Source organism: Mandrillus leucophaeus, unplaced genomic scaffold (assembly GCF_000951045.1).
Source record: "Mandrillus leucophaeus isolate KB7577 unplaced genomic scaffold, Mleu.le_1.0 Scaffold77, whole genome shotgun sequence".
In the NCBI taxonomy this organism is placed as follows: domain Eukaryota; kingdom Metazoa; phylum Chordata; class Mammalia; order Primates; family Cercopithecidae; genus Mandrillus; species Mandrillus leucophaeus.
In genome coordinates, this window is record NW_012108363.1 from 5,908,551 (window position 1) to 5,921,492 (window position 12,942).

Here is a 12,942-nt window from a genome sequence, read left to right on the forward strand (position 1 = left end):
GCCCGCCACCACGCCCAGCTAATTTTTGTATTTTTAGTAGAGACGGGGTTTCACCGTGTTAGCCAGGATGCCCTCGAATTCCTGACCTCGTGATCCACCCGCCTCGGCCTCCCACAGTGCTGGGATTACAGGTGTGAGCCACTGCGCCCAGCTAAGATTACTTTTTTGTGTAGCACCTGCCTTGCTTATAAGACACAGAATTCTTACAAAGCTATGAAACAGAGTTAGGAAAAATTACTCATGGCACTTAAACATGTTTAGAGACTGTAAAATGCCTTTCTTTAATTTTTGTCTCAATGCCCCTGTGAGGTAGGTGTCTGTGGGGAAAAAGCTGAGGCACAGAGGGGTTAAATCTGCTCACCTTTCATTGCATGATGAGCCAGTGGTCCAGCTAGCAGAAGGACCAGGTGTCCCAGCTCCCTAAACTTTATTCACCCTGCTTCTCAGAAGGCTTATTTATGTTACACAACAAATACAGCAGGGGAAAGTTTTCTTTTCATACATTTTAACTAGTTGGCTATTTCTTATTCCCACCTTGAACATGAGTTATCTCAGATAAAACCAAATAAAAACAAAACAAAAAAATCAATATTGCCTAACAGTCTGTGTCAAGATGCAGCCTATTCTGCATTAGTGATTGAAAAAGCACAGAGTATGATTCAAGTAGAAGTATTTGCGGGTGCTATGGTGTTCCTGTTACTCAAGCCAGGCTGTGAGTAAAGTGTCCCTTTAGACACCACCCACTGTACTTTGTAAGAACTTCTTTGGCCCGACACAAGGGAATACATCTACCACCCCTGTTTCATGGTGAACATTCTGAAAGATATTCTACACATGCTGGCCCTGCCTGGAAAGCGGACTCTCAGCCATGTGATGTGTATTACTGAGTTCATGAAGAACTCTTTGAAGCTGGACATGAAGGTCACAGTCTCCTGACATAAAGTTCACAGGACAGTTCACACTACGGACAGAGGGGCAATACCACAGGGTACATGCACTAGCACCATGCCACAGAAGTCAAAGAGAAGGACAAGAAGCCACCACACAAGCATCTTAGAGTCCCATCTGGTATGCCATTTGCAGAGGCTACCTCTGGTAAGGGGAAGACTGAAGAGGTCCTGCATTCCTTTCCATAAGAAGAAGAAGGATGAAAACAGAACACTGGTTGCTGGCTGCTATGGGCATACCACCTACCCAAATTCCACCCCTACATAAGTTGGTAACTTTCCTAGATCTTGTAGATATTCAAAGACAATACATTTCATTTCTTCATCAAGAGAGAATCATGTCAGGCAAAATTCAAAAGTTAGTTACAAGATGTGAATGCAGGGCTCCAAGGCAACTTACACTGCTACTCTTGGAATCGAATTCATGAGTACTCAGGGCACTAGCTTTTAGACATGCAATACTTTTTGAGATTTCTTTCCCCTATAGTCTCTAAAAAGTAAGTTCCACTCATATTGTGACCCCTAAGTCTAATGGAAGATCAGATATTTGGTTTCAGGGTCTGAAGTAAATCACGATACCAAATCAGATGCATGTATGTATGTATGCTTTTTGCCTTGATATTAATGCAAATGCCCGCCCTCCCAAGGCCTGTCCTCCCCTTGAGCTCATCTTCCAGGGGGCTGAGCCTGCTCTGTCCTCTGCTTATGCAGGACCACAGGGAATCATTCCAACTCAGAGTTTCACTGGGATACTAGGATACAGCATAGCAGCAATTCATGCATTTTATTTCTAAAAACCAAAGCCCAGGCTGAGCTGGTCACTGTGCAAGATGAACCAGCAGGACATTCTCGCCTCGAATGAAAATCTGATTTATGTGTCGAGTGAATACCTGCTGGTAATCCACTTTGGGCTTTCGCTTTTTCTTACGGGACTGGCCTCTGGAAAGGGTGGTAGCCCTGGAAAAGGTACCTCCCACACTGGAGCCTTCGGTCCGTGTAGTCCTCCCTGACAGCTCTGACCTGGACTCCTCCCTTGCAGAGGCCTGCAGGGAAGAAGGGACAGAGCGGGAACGCTTGTGTGAGCCCCGGTCAGTGTCTCCTCTTCCCCACACTGAAGCCAACTTCCAAGTGGATGTCTGTGAGTATCTAGACAGAGTGGAATCTTCAACTGCAGACTTAGAATCTGCTTCCTTCTTGGAGGAATCTTGAAGTTTCAGTCGATCAAATAGCTATAAAGAAAACAATGATAAATATTAGCCTTCTCTTTAGCCTTCATCACCCTCTTTCAACATACAGAAAAAGACCAAATTCTTTAATTATGTTCTGTGGATTCCTTGCTTTGCAATTTTTTAAGTTAGTAATAAATCTCCTTTCTTTTTTTTGGAGACAGAGTCTCACTCTGTCACCCAGGCTGAAGTGCAATGGCATGATCTCAGCTCAGTGCAACCTCCACCTCCCAGGTTCAAGCGATTCTCCTGCCTCAGCCTCCCAAGTAGCTGGGATTACAGGCGCCTGCCACCCTGCCCAACTAATTTTTGTATTTTTAGTAGAGACGGGGTTTCACTGTGTTAGCCAGGATGGTCTCGATCTCCTGACCTCATGATTCACCCGCCTCAGCCTCCCAAAGTCCTGGGATTACAGGTATGAGCCACCACGCCTGGCCATAAACTTCCTATTTCTAACTATAGTGCAGATAATACGTATGTCAAGAGAAAAGGCTTATTTCTGTGGTATAAAACTCAAAGACTTTCAAGTGTTGTAAGAGACAACTTGCTCCTCAAATAATATGCAGGTTACAAGCACAGACTCACTTGAGATTCACTGGAAGCATGAAAAGAGAAACTAAGGAAGACCTTGGTACAGGCACAGCTGGTTTATAGCAACAGAGATTTCTCTCTAGGAAATCCTAGTCACTGGACTCAGGGATCTCAATTCCTAAGCTGGAAAGCATGATGGCTACTCAGGAGGTCAGGGGGAAACTGCCTACCCTAGTGAGAGTCAGTGAAGAATCCCGTTCATATGCTTTGCCTAGGACAGGTTTTCGGTAGGTCTCGTCCACATCAGTAAGTGCCTAGAGGAACAGTCCAAAAGGAAAAACATTAGACAGAATTAAAAAATTTTTTGTATAGCTTTTTCAGGGAAAAAAAGGCAGAATAACATCTATTCAGAGCAGAACTACACTTAACAGGTGACTCAGCTCCTAGGCAGAAGAAAATGGTGACACCTGGTACCTTCTGTGTAGTATTTTTAAGCTGCTATCACCATATAAGATGGGTTTCACCTACAGATGGTAAGGGTCTTTATGACTGCATGGTAGAAGGTCTTAAATTTCAGTGTGCAAGAATATCTAGGAGGTTTATTAAAATACAAACCCAAAGCTATTCTGCTGGAGATTCTATTTTGGTAGGTCTGGGATGAAGCCCAGGAACCTTTTGTTTCAGCCAGAAGCCCCAGGTTATTCTGATGCAGGATGGCTTCGGACCCCACTTTGAGGAACACTACTGCTTCTTTACCCTCTTCAATTTCTATGTCTTATGAAAGCAATGAACAGAAATTAACCAGGGTTACACACAGACTTGCTGGTGAGTTCTCATCACCGAGAGCAACCTCACAGGACAGCTGTTAGGACCAAATGAGATGTATAAGACTAATTCCTTTGAAAAGTGTAAATCACCCTACAAATACAAGTTGACAGTACTGTTATAATCACCACTATCGCCTAATACATTCTCTTCAATTCTTTCCTTCAAGGGTAAAACTATCATAATAAAACATTTTTCCCTACATTTTGGAAATGAGAAAACTGAGGCTCAGAGAAATTATCTTGCTTACAGTCACACAGTTACCAAGTGGTGAAGCTAGGATTCAAATTCCATAATGGTTGAAAACATGGTTTTAGGAGTTAGAAAGACCGAGGAAAAAGTCTGACACTTCCACTTACTGACGGTGTGATCTGTGAGCAATATTCCAATCTCTCTAGACTCAATTTCTTCATTTGTGAAATGGAACAACTCATTCATTGAGGTAACATATGAAGCCCTCAGTATAGTATCTGGCACACAGCAGGAACTCAATATATGTCAGCAGCTACTGTTCTTTTCCAGGAGGATGCATGGATGGGGATGAAGCACAGGGAAAAGGAAAGAAGACCAAATGGAAAAGAAACACCAGCAAGCTCTGGGGGTTCTTTTTTTTTTTTTTTTGACAGAGTCTTGCTCTGTCACCCAGGCTGGAGTGCAGTGGCACGATCTTGGCTCACGGCAACCTCCGCCTCCCAGCTTCAAGCGATTCTCCTGCCTCAGCCTCCTGAGTAGCTGGGATTACAGATGTGTGCTACCAAGCCTGGCTAATTTTGTATTTTTAGTAGAGATGGGGTTTCCCTATGTTGACCAGGCTGGTCTCAAACTCCTGACCTCAGGTGATCTGCCTGCCTCGGCCTTCCAAAGTGCTGGGATTACAGACCTGAGCCACCGCACATGGCCTGGTGGTTCTTAACCACCTCAAATTATAGTTGTGCTATTACATATCGCTTCTCTCCTACAAATGTCTAGGAAAAAAGACAGTAAGCCTCTAGAAGGCTAGGAAGTGTGGCACACTCCCTCATTATAAAACCACCATGCAGCCGGGCACAATGGCTCATGCCTGTAATCCCAGCACTTTGGGAGGCTGAGGCAGGCAGATCACCTGAGGTCTGGAGTTCAAGACCAGCCTGGCCAACATGGTGAAACCCCATCTCTACTAAAAATACAAAAATCAGCTGGGCTTGGTGGCAGGCGCCTGTAATCCCAGCTACTCAAGAGGCGGAGGCTGCAGTGAGCCGAGATTGCGCCATTGCACTCCAGCCTGGGCGACAAGAGCGAAACTCTGTCTCAAAAAAACCCAAAAAGACATCATGCAAAATGCTTTGTTTACTGATGTCTGCTTCACCTCTATCCTTATTTACCTTCCCATGTACTGCAGAGTGCAAGTTCCTTTCTGAAACTTTTGCACCTAGCATGGGGTTCAGCCAAAGTGGGAAGTCAATAAATGTTTTTAAATTAATGAAAGAATGGTTGGTAGAAAATCAACTAAAAGTTACTAAACCAATAAAATAACTGGTCCTTATGGCTGGGTTTCTCAACCTTGGCACTAATGACTTTTCAGACTGGATAATTATTTGTTGTTGAGGGACTATCTTGTGAACTGCAGACTGTTTAGCAGCAACCCTGGCCTCTACCTAGTAGATGCCAGTAGTATCCCCTCCTACAGTGGTGACAATAAAATGTCTCCAAACATTGACAAATGTTCCCGGGAGGGAAGGAAGAACAAAATCACCTTGGTTAAGAGCCACTGCCTTAAGGAGAAGGAAGCAATAAAAAGACCTTTTTCTGTTGTTGCCCAAAAGCATGCAAAAATTCTAGTTCTTCTGAGAAGTTATTTTTTGGGTTTTGCTTAATGTAGTTACTCAGGTCCTTTAAATATATAGAAGATGTAATCTGTGGGAGGCTCTCCCGCCCTGTGAGAAAGGCTTAATTACCATATTCCAGAACTTGTCAAATGCAACAAGGAAGCCTGTACAGACGCCCCGAAGTCCCTTGAAAGTGCGGATGTGAACATTCACCTTCACCCCCTCGCGGATACAGCGATGGAGTTCACCCAGAGGGCTGCCTTCGTGCACTGAAACAAGAGAAGATCAGGGCAGTTTTAACATCTGCCCTCATTCCCAGAATTATGCCAAGACCACCCAACTTCAGCCAGCAACATGAGGCCCATGGTAGAGTGACAATCTCACTATTGGAACAGGAAGGTCCAATGGGCAACATGGCTCGTGCGGTCAACACACACTGACACGAGACTAGATTCCAACAGAATGAGGATAAACCATATGTATTGATATCAGCCAAATGTTTCACTACCAGTATATCTTTTATTCTACGATGTCGCTGATTCTAAGATGAACTATCACTTAAAAACTTCTTGGGTGGGCCGAGTGCAGTGGCTCACACCTGTAATCCCAGCACTTTGGGAGGCCGAGGTGGGCGGATCACCTGAGGTCAGGAGTTCGAGATCAGCCTGGCCAACATGGTGAAACCCTGGCTCTACTAAAAATACAATTAGCCAGACATGGTGGCCCATACCCATAATCCCAGCTACTCAGGAGGCTGAGGCAGGAGAATGGCTTGAACCCAGAGGTGGAGGTTGCAGTGAGCCGAGATCCTCCCCCTGCACTCCAGCCTGGGCAGCAGAGTAACACTGTCATTAAAAAAAAAAAAAAAATGGCCAGGCACGGTGGCTCACACTTGTAATCCCAGCACTTTGGGAGGCTGAGGCGGGCAGATCACAAGGTCAGGAGTTTGACACCAGCCTGGCCAACATGGTGAAACCCCGTTTCTACTAAAAATACAAAAAATTAGCTGGGAGTGGTGGCCCACGCCCGTAATCCCAGCTACTCAGGAGGCTTGAACCCAGGAGGTGGAGGTTGCAGTGAGCCGAGATCTTGCCAATGCACTCCAGCCTGGGAGACAGAGCAAGACTCCGTCTCGAGAAAAACACACACACAAAATGTATGTATCAACAGCAAGATCCTTCTCAATTGTGTGCCTTAAGACAATTCATGAATCACATACTCAGCTTGAGTCTTCCAAAAAACCAAAAGCTTTGTTTACATGGTCAAAGGAAACAAACTGCACTCTGCCCTTAAACACGTGCAATCTTGTCAGAAAGAAAGGCCTTTGACGCCACCAAAGCTACTCCACGCACAAGCTCTCTGGAGTCACTAGTGTTTCTGGGAGGAAAAGCACTGGTTGTAGCCCAAGCCCTGACGGTGTAAAAGGCACCTGCTGAGTATCTGGCTCCTATGACACTACTAATAAGCATCACATGAAAAGAGCACGATAAGGATTTATGGGAAGAATACTGGGACTATAAATTTCAGCTTTTATTATGAAGGATTCTCTTCTCAGAGCGTGGGAGCAAAGATGAATTTTATTTTTATTATTTCATGTTAACTCAGCTCTCACAATATGCTGGCTATGGTATATAAAACCTCCCCAAAGAAAACCATACATTCTTCTTTTTTTCCTGAGACAGGGTCTCACTATGTCACCCAGGCTGGAGTGCAATGGCACAATCACGGCTCACTGCAGCCTTGACCTCCTCGGCTCAAGCGCTTCCTCTACCTCAGCCTACTGAGTAGGTGGGACTACAGGCACGCACTACGCCCCCCAATCTCTCTTTCTCGTGCACACACAGTCTCAGTCTTTCCCAAGTTTGCAAGGCAAAATTCTGTAGAAAGGTTATTTGTTTTTGGTCAGGTCTTAGAAGTCTGGATATATAGAGATTTGGCATTGACAGTAAACAAATGAAAAATCTCTCCTGCTTTGTTTCCAGTGGCATAAAGGAGAACAGCAGCCCTGCACTTCAGTTTGGATAACTAAATTGGTTCCTCCTGAAGCCATCTTAGCCCTCTGTCACAGATTGGCTTATAAACGACGGCTGTGATAAATTAACAAAAGATTCTTAGAAGAAAATGACTTAGCAGACTAGCAGGAGGAGTTTATCTCAGATTACAGGTTTGGGAATAAGTCAGAGTTGGAAGCAACATGAAACAGTGACCTTGGAAAAGACCATGAGAATTTTGGTCTGACCATCACCATTTACCTCTCTTCTAGCAGTATTTTAAAGTCCTTTGTACATTTGCTAGCTAAGGGGGTGTGTGTGTGTGTGTGTGTGTGTGTGCATATGTGTTATAGGCCGTATTAAATCAAGCATTGTAAACAACTTTCAGGTCATTATAACTAGTTGCGTGACCCTGGTGAATAACTTTTTCTTTAAGGTCCAAATTTCCTCATTCATAAAATGAGGTTAAGATAGTTAACTTGTAGAGTTATTTCAGGACTAAGTCCCAATAATTCAATTTCTTAGAAACTGATCACATGCCTGCATTATTTCCTTTTCTACACATACATATATACTGCCCACTGCCCTACAGATGTATGTGTTTACACAAAGAATGGAAAGACTATTTTTTTTCTAACTTGGAAAAAAACAGGGACATTACTTCTTTCCCACACCTCCAAAACAGAGAGAAAGGGCAATCAAGTATCTTAGCAACAGTCTCTTATTCTAATTAAATAGATGGCAAATTCAGGTATTTCAATTGGTCTTTCTCAAATGTGTAGCTTTAATTTTTTTCTTCCAAAGATTTAATAAGGTGTAATTTCAGGAAGCATTGCTCTCCTTGTGTGTGATCAAAAGTACAACACTAGCACCACCTATCAGAGCAAACCGCCAAGGCAAAAGTGAGCTCCCCATTCTGAATCAGAGTGCACACTCTCTTTCCAGCCGTCTCTGTGGCAAGCTCCAAATGGATGTGTCAGGTTTCTATGACAAAATATGACAAAAAAGCACATGCCTTATCTTTGGAGAAAGTTACTCTTCCAATCCCCTTCTCTACTGCCACACCCTTCCAGATCCAGGTCATTTTCAGCTCCACTCTTCCTTCTCCTGCTACATGTAAATTATACCATCACAGCCTGATTTTAAAATAACTGTTCTCAATCATGCCCTTCTTTAAAGACCTAAAACTTACCTCTTACGGGAACTCTTGTTTTCCTTAGAAATATTTAATAGGAATGTAGGAAGAGAAGCCATGTCTGTGTCTCAGGTGGCGGCAAAACAAGATGGTGGATCCCCCTGCCATGACCCCCCGACGCAGGGCTTATATGCTATAGGGAAAGGGTGATTCAGAAGGGATGTGTACGACAATTGAAGTAAGTTAACATCAAGGTTGTTCTCACGTAAGGACAGGAGCTACAGTAAGTACATGCTCTTACACAAGGAACAACAGATAAATTGGAAATCTTAGAGGCCTTCCCAGAACTGGGTTTAATCAGAAATCAACATGGTGGATTAGCATTCAAGATGGAGTTGGTTTAGCCTCCACAACCACCTAGTCAAAGAAAATTTAAGGACAAAACTGTATCTACATATATATCTCCAAATATACAAAGTTATTAGCTCATTAGGGCATAGGCAGCTCCCCAGATTCCATAACCTATTAAGGGCCCAGAGAAATGAAACCACAAACTGTAACAGTCACTTTATGAGTCTGCAATAGAAAAATATTTTTTCTTTTCTCTGAAAATAGTTTTAGTTGACATTCTATAGAAGGGTGCCATGACAGATTTAAAGCACAATGTTTGAATCAGTTACCTGGCACAGGCACACCAGTGTCTTCCCTATTGTGATGCTATGTCAAACTGGCCAACACACACACACACACACACACAGCAGTGTGGTGCAGAAATCATCTGAGGCTATTCTTTAGTTGCACTGGAGACAGCTGCAATGAGCTGAGAAAAGTGACAAGGTTGAATTTTAAGCTTGGCCTTTTTTGAAGCCTAAGTACCCCTGTTCTCGGTTTTATGTAAGTCATACTCATGCACTTTTGGCAACCTCTGTGTAACAGAGATGCTGTTCAAATTTGAGAGTTCACTTTACTGCTGTATGCAGGGCTCAGATGTTCTTGATTTTGCTTATTTTCTTGCTCTTTATTTGCAGGTAGTGAAATCAAAGTTATCCAAAGAATATCACTTTATTAAAATGAAAACATCAAGACACCATATTGTGGGAAATTATTTCAGCAATCAAAGTAAACTACAACAACAGGACTCGAACAAATTTCCAATCGTGATATTATGTCAGAGGCCCAATAAATCAGGTTTGTTTTGAAATCCTTCTCAGCAGGATGTGTGCGAGTAAAAGGAGTGTGTAGGCTCCCTGCAGGAGAACTGAATTTGGAACTGGAGACAAGCCATTCACCTAGACAGTGGTCTAGAAGTCAAATCCTGCATGTCACATGCATTTTGGATTGACCACACACACTTGTTCATACCGGCACATGCTGCACACCAACACACTTGTAGCTAAAACAAAGTAATGATAACACTTTTTCTCACAGCTTTATAATGTCAAGATGTTAGCTTGAATACACCAGTTCGTTTCACAGTGACAGATATACCTAGAAAAAGCTTGCTTGAAGCATAATTATAAACCAGAACCACTGTGGATCAGGTATGGTGCTGCGATACTAAGGAGAAATATAGACACTAGAATTATGTGGAAAAGAGGATGATAATGCTCTTTAGTCTTGTCTTACCGTTCTCTATAGGCGCCTCAATATTAAAAAGGAGGAAAAGCAATTACATTCCACTTGCAAGTAGAGCTTGTGCTTGAGTTTACATGGAGAAAATGTGGAATCAATGATGGCTTAGGCTTAATGGTTATGAAAAACCTTTCCTCCTATGCTTTTTCTTTTTTTCTTTAGTATTCCCAGTATTGCAACAGCCTCCTATACTTTTATTATTACTTTTTTTTGAGACATCTTATCACCTCTGTAGACATCCCTATGATGTCCCTATGATCTCGGCTCACTGCAGCTTCCACCTCCAGGGTTCAAGCGATTCTCGTGCCTCATCCTCCTGGGCAGCTGTAACTAGAGACAGATGCTGCCATGCCCAACTAATTTTTCTATTTTTAGTAGAGACAGGGTTTGACCATGTTGGCCAGGCTGGTCTTGAACTCCTGGCCTAAAGTGATCCGCCCACCTCAGCGTCCCAAAGTGCTGGGATTACAGGTGTGAGCCACTGTGCTTGGCTACTTTTAAAATTTTATTACTGCAAGGAAAAGAATAGGACTGCTCCACAAGGGAATTCAAAGAGATTCTATGACAGAGATACAAAGTGAAACATTTTATGGTTAAAACACCATTACACTTAATTTTGCACTCCTTCCACACTGTCATGTCTGTGAACTTGGACGGGTAACTTGGATCTGAATTGATGAAATACAGCATTTTAAAGTCAGCAACAAAATGTAGCTCCTCCTGTATTCTTCATTATGTTTCATTGATGATATGACCTAACAAAGCTTCTGTTTGCTGTAACGGCCTGATGTAACTTACATTTTATGTAAATATTTTGCAAAGAATTAAGCATTCTCAAATGCATAGCCATTTTTTTCCAGAAAGCATTTGTATATGTCCACAAATAGTTTTATCTTACTGGTATCTATATTTTGATTTTTCTGAGCAACTGTATCCAATCAGGGTTTAGAGTAGGCATACATATATATATATATGTATATATAGTTTTTTAAATTAAAACTGTCGCATACATATAAAATATACCTAGTTCTTTTCTTTTTCCCTTCCAACTTTTGTTTTTGGATCAGGAGGTACATGAAAAGTTTGCTGCATGTGTAAATCGTGTGTCACTGGGGTCTGGCGCACAAATTATTTTGTCACCCAGGTAGTGACCATAGTACCCGATAGGTAGTTTTCTGATTCTCACCCCCCTCCCATCCTTCACCCTCAAGTAGGAACTCTTTCTTGAATAAATCCAATCCTCACCCATGTTTCTGTTGTTTTCTTGCTTTCTGAAGGTCAACTCTGTGTGACGTCAACACCTGTCTCTCATGTACACCCAACTATCTGCAGTGCCATGGTGAAAATTTTCAGTATGTAGGACACATTCTCTGAGATCTTAATTCCAGGGGTATACTTAATCACAAGAAGTTGACAAAGCTGGTCTTCACACACTGTCATATCATTACAGTGAAGTGCTCTACAGGGAAAGCCAAAACCACCCACCACATAGCAATACACGGTAATATTCCTTTCCCTTGATAATCTTGGTAGCAACGCAATAACTGGTAAAACAGAAATAAATGTTGCAATGAGACTTGGAGTGCATTTCAACTAGCTAATGGTGGCAAATTGCATAGGCAAATTAAGGTCCCCCAAACTGCTCTCATTTTGGGAACATGCATACTGTCTTTGTGTTACAGCCGGGCAAGCAAGCCGGGGTAAATCCTAGCTTGGGCAGGGATGCTGTGGCATGGTAAGACATCCAGCAAAGGCACACATAACAGCACACAGCGTTTCAGGATGTTTCTCTCTTAATAAACAAATTTCTAGGAAGGAAGAAAATCAGTCCCTTGCTTGGCACACCTCTCCACCCAAAAGGCAGTGACTTAATAAGGTAACAATTGAATTACCAGGATACAGATGCTTTGAATAGCTAAGTAGGTCATTGTGTTCACAGGGCAGATGTCAGAACTGCTTGCCAGATGACAAAAGAGATAACCCTAGGCTGTTTTTATTCCATTTATACAAGACTTAACTCACACATTAGAGCCTCTGCTGTTTACAGCTTTACTCTAAGGATCTATTAGGAGGCTCCAAGAAATTCCCTTGTGCCATTTACACCTTTAGAACTTAAAATAATCTGCACATATGGTAATATGAGCCTGAGAGACACAGTCCTGCACCCAGCCAGGCAGAGTGGCTGTAAAACAGCGTCTGTGTTTTAGTGGCATTCTGTGCCTGCTGCATTTCAGCACTTGTGACTTAGTAATGTGAACATATGTGTATCAAGACCCTGCAGCCCTTCTGCTTATCGCACTCAAGAAGGAGCTGTCAATGTACAGGGGTTATGGGATTATGCGCCTGTGCTATCTTAACAGACCTCCCCACACTCCATCCGATCCTCCTCAAATCCCACTGACCAAATACTCTCCTTCCCCTAATATTGGCTGTGCTCTCCCCTCACGTCTCCTTTTCCGCCCCACCTTACCTCTCACTGTAGTCTCTAAGACCTCTCATCACCTCTGCAGACGTCCCTCTGATGTCCCCCAAACTCTGTAGCCCCCGCCACCTCTCCAGGTCCTCCATCAATCCTGTAGACCCTCTCCGCAGGCTCATCACCTCTGACCCTTCCATGGGCCCCGATTACCTCTACAGACCTTTCCCACGGCTTCTTATCACCACTACAGCCTCACCACTCTCCCTCTGTTGCTCCTACAGCCCCTTTTCTTACTCAGAGGGACCCTCCCCACGCCGTCATTACCCACATTACTCAAGCAGTTCCACCCCACAGTCGCTGATGATCCCCGCAAATCTCCACCAAGGCGCTCCCACAATCCGTGCAGACCCGCGCCCGGCCACCGCCGCCCC

At 43.3% G+C, this 12,942-nt stretch overlaps 2 protein-coding genes across 2 annotated transcripts in view; both read right to left on the bottom strand.

The window, feature by feature from the left end:
- Positions 1–1,712: 1,712 nt before the first annotated feature.
- On the bottom strand, positions 1,713–12,708 carry LSM11 (LSM11, U7 small nuclear RNA associated). The gene is made up of 4 exons (XM_011966720.1): positions 12,570–12,708; positions 5,464–5,603; positions 2,935–3,018; positions 1,713–2,176 (listed from the first exon to the last, which is right to left on the bottom strand). Exons 1-4 carry the CDS (start codon positions 12,706–12,708, stop codon positions 1,766–1,768), a joined length of 774 nt encoding a protein of 257 aa, XP_011822110.1. The 3' UTR covers positions 1,713–1,765.
- Positions 11,717–12,942, bottom strand: part of THG1L (tRNA-histidine guanylyltransferase 1-like (S. cerevisiae)) — a 14,771-nt gene continuing 13,545 nt past the window's right edge. The window contains exon 7 of the mRNA XM_011966698.1: positions 11,717–11,734. The gene's annotated coding sequence lies outside the window, so the exon portion shown is untranslated. The remainder of the gene's footprint in view (positions 11,735–12,942) is intronic.

Coding starts and splice junctions, on each gene's coding strand:
- LSM11 (XM_011966720.1), bottom strand. CDS start 12,708: ATGGAAGGGTCAGAGGTGATGAGCCTGCGGAGAGGGTCTACAGGATTG. Junction 5,604..12,569: donor GAGAGGTCTTAGAGACTACA/GTGAGAGGTAAG, acceptor CTCTTGTTTCAG/TGCACGAAGGCAGCCCTCTG. Junction 3,019..5,463: donor TTGACAAGTTCTGGAATATG/GTAATTAAGCCT, acceptor CTGTTCCTCTAG/GCACTTACTGATGTGGACGA.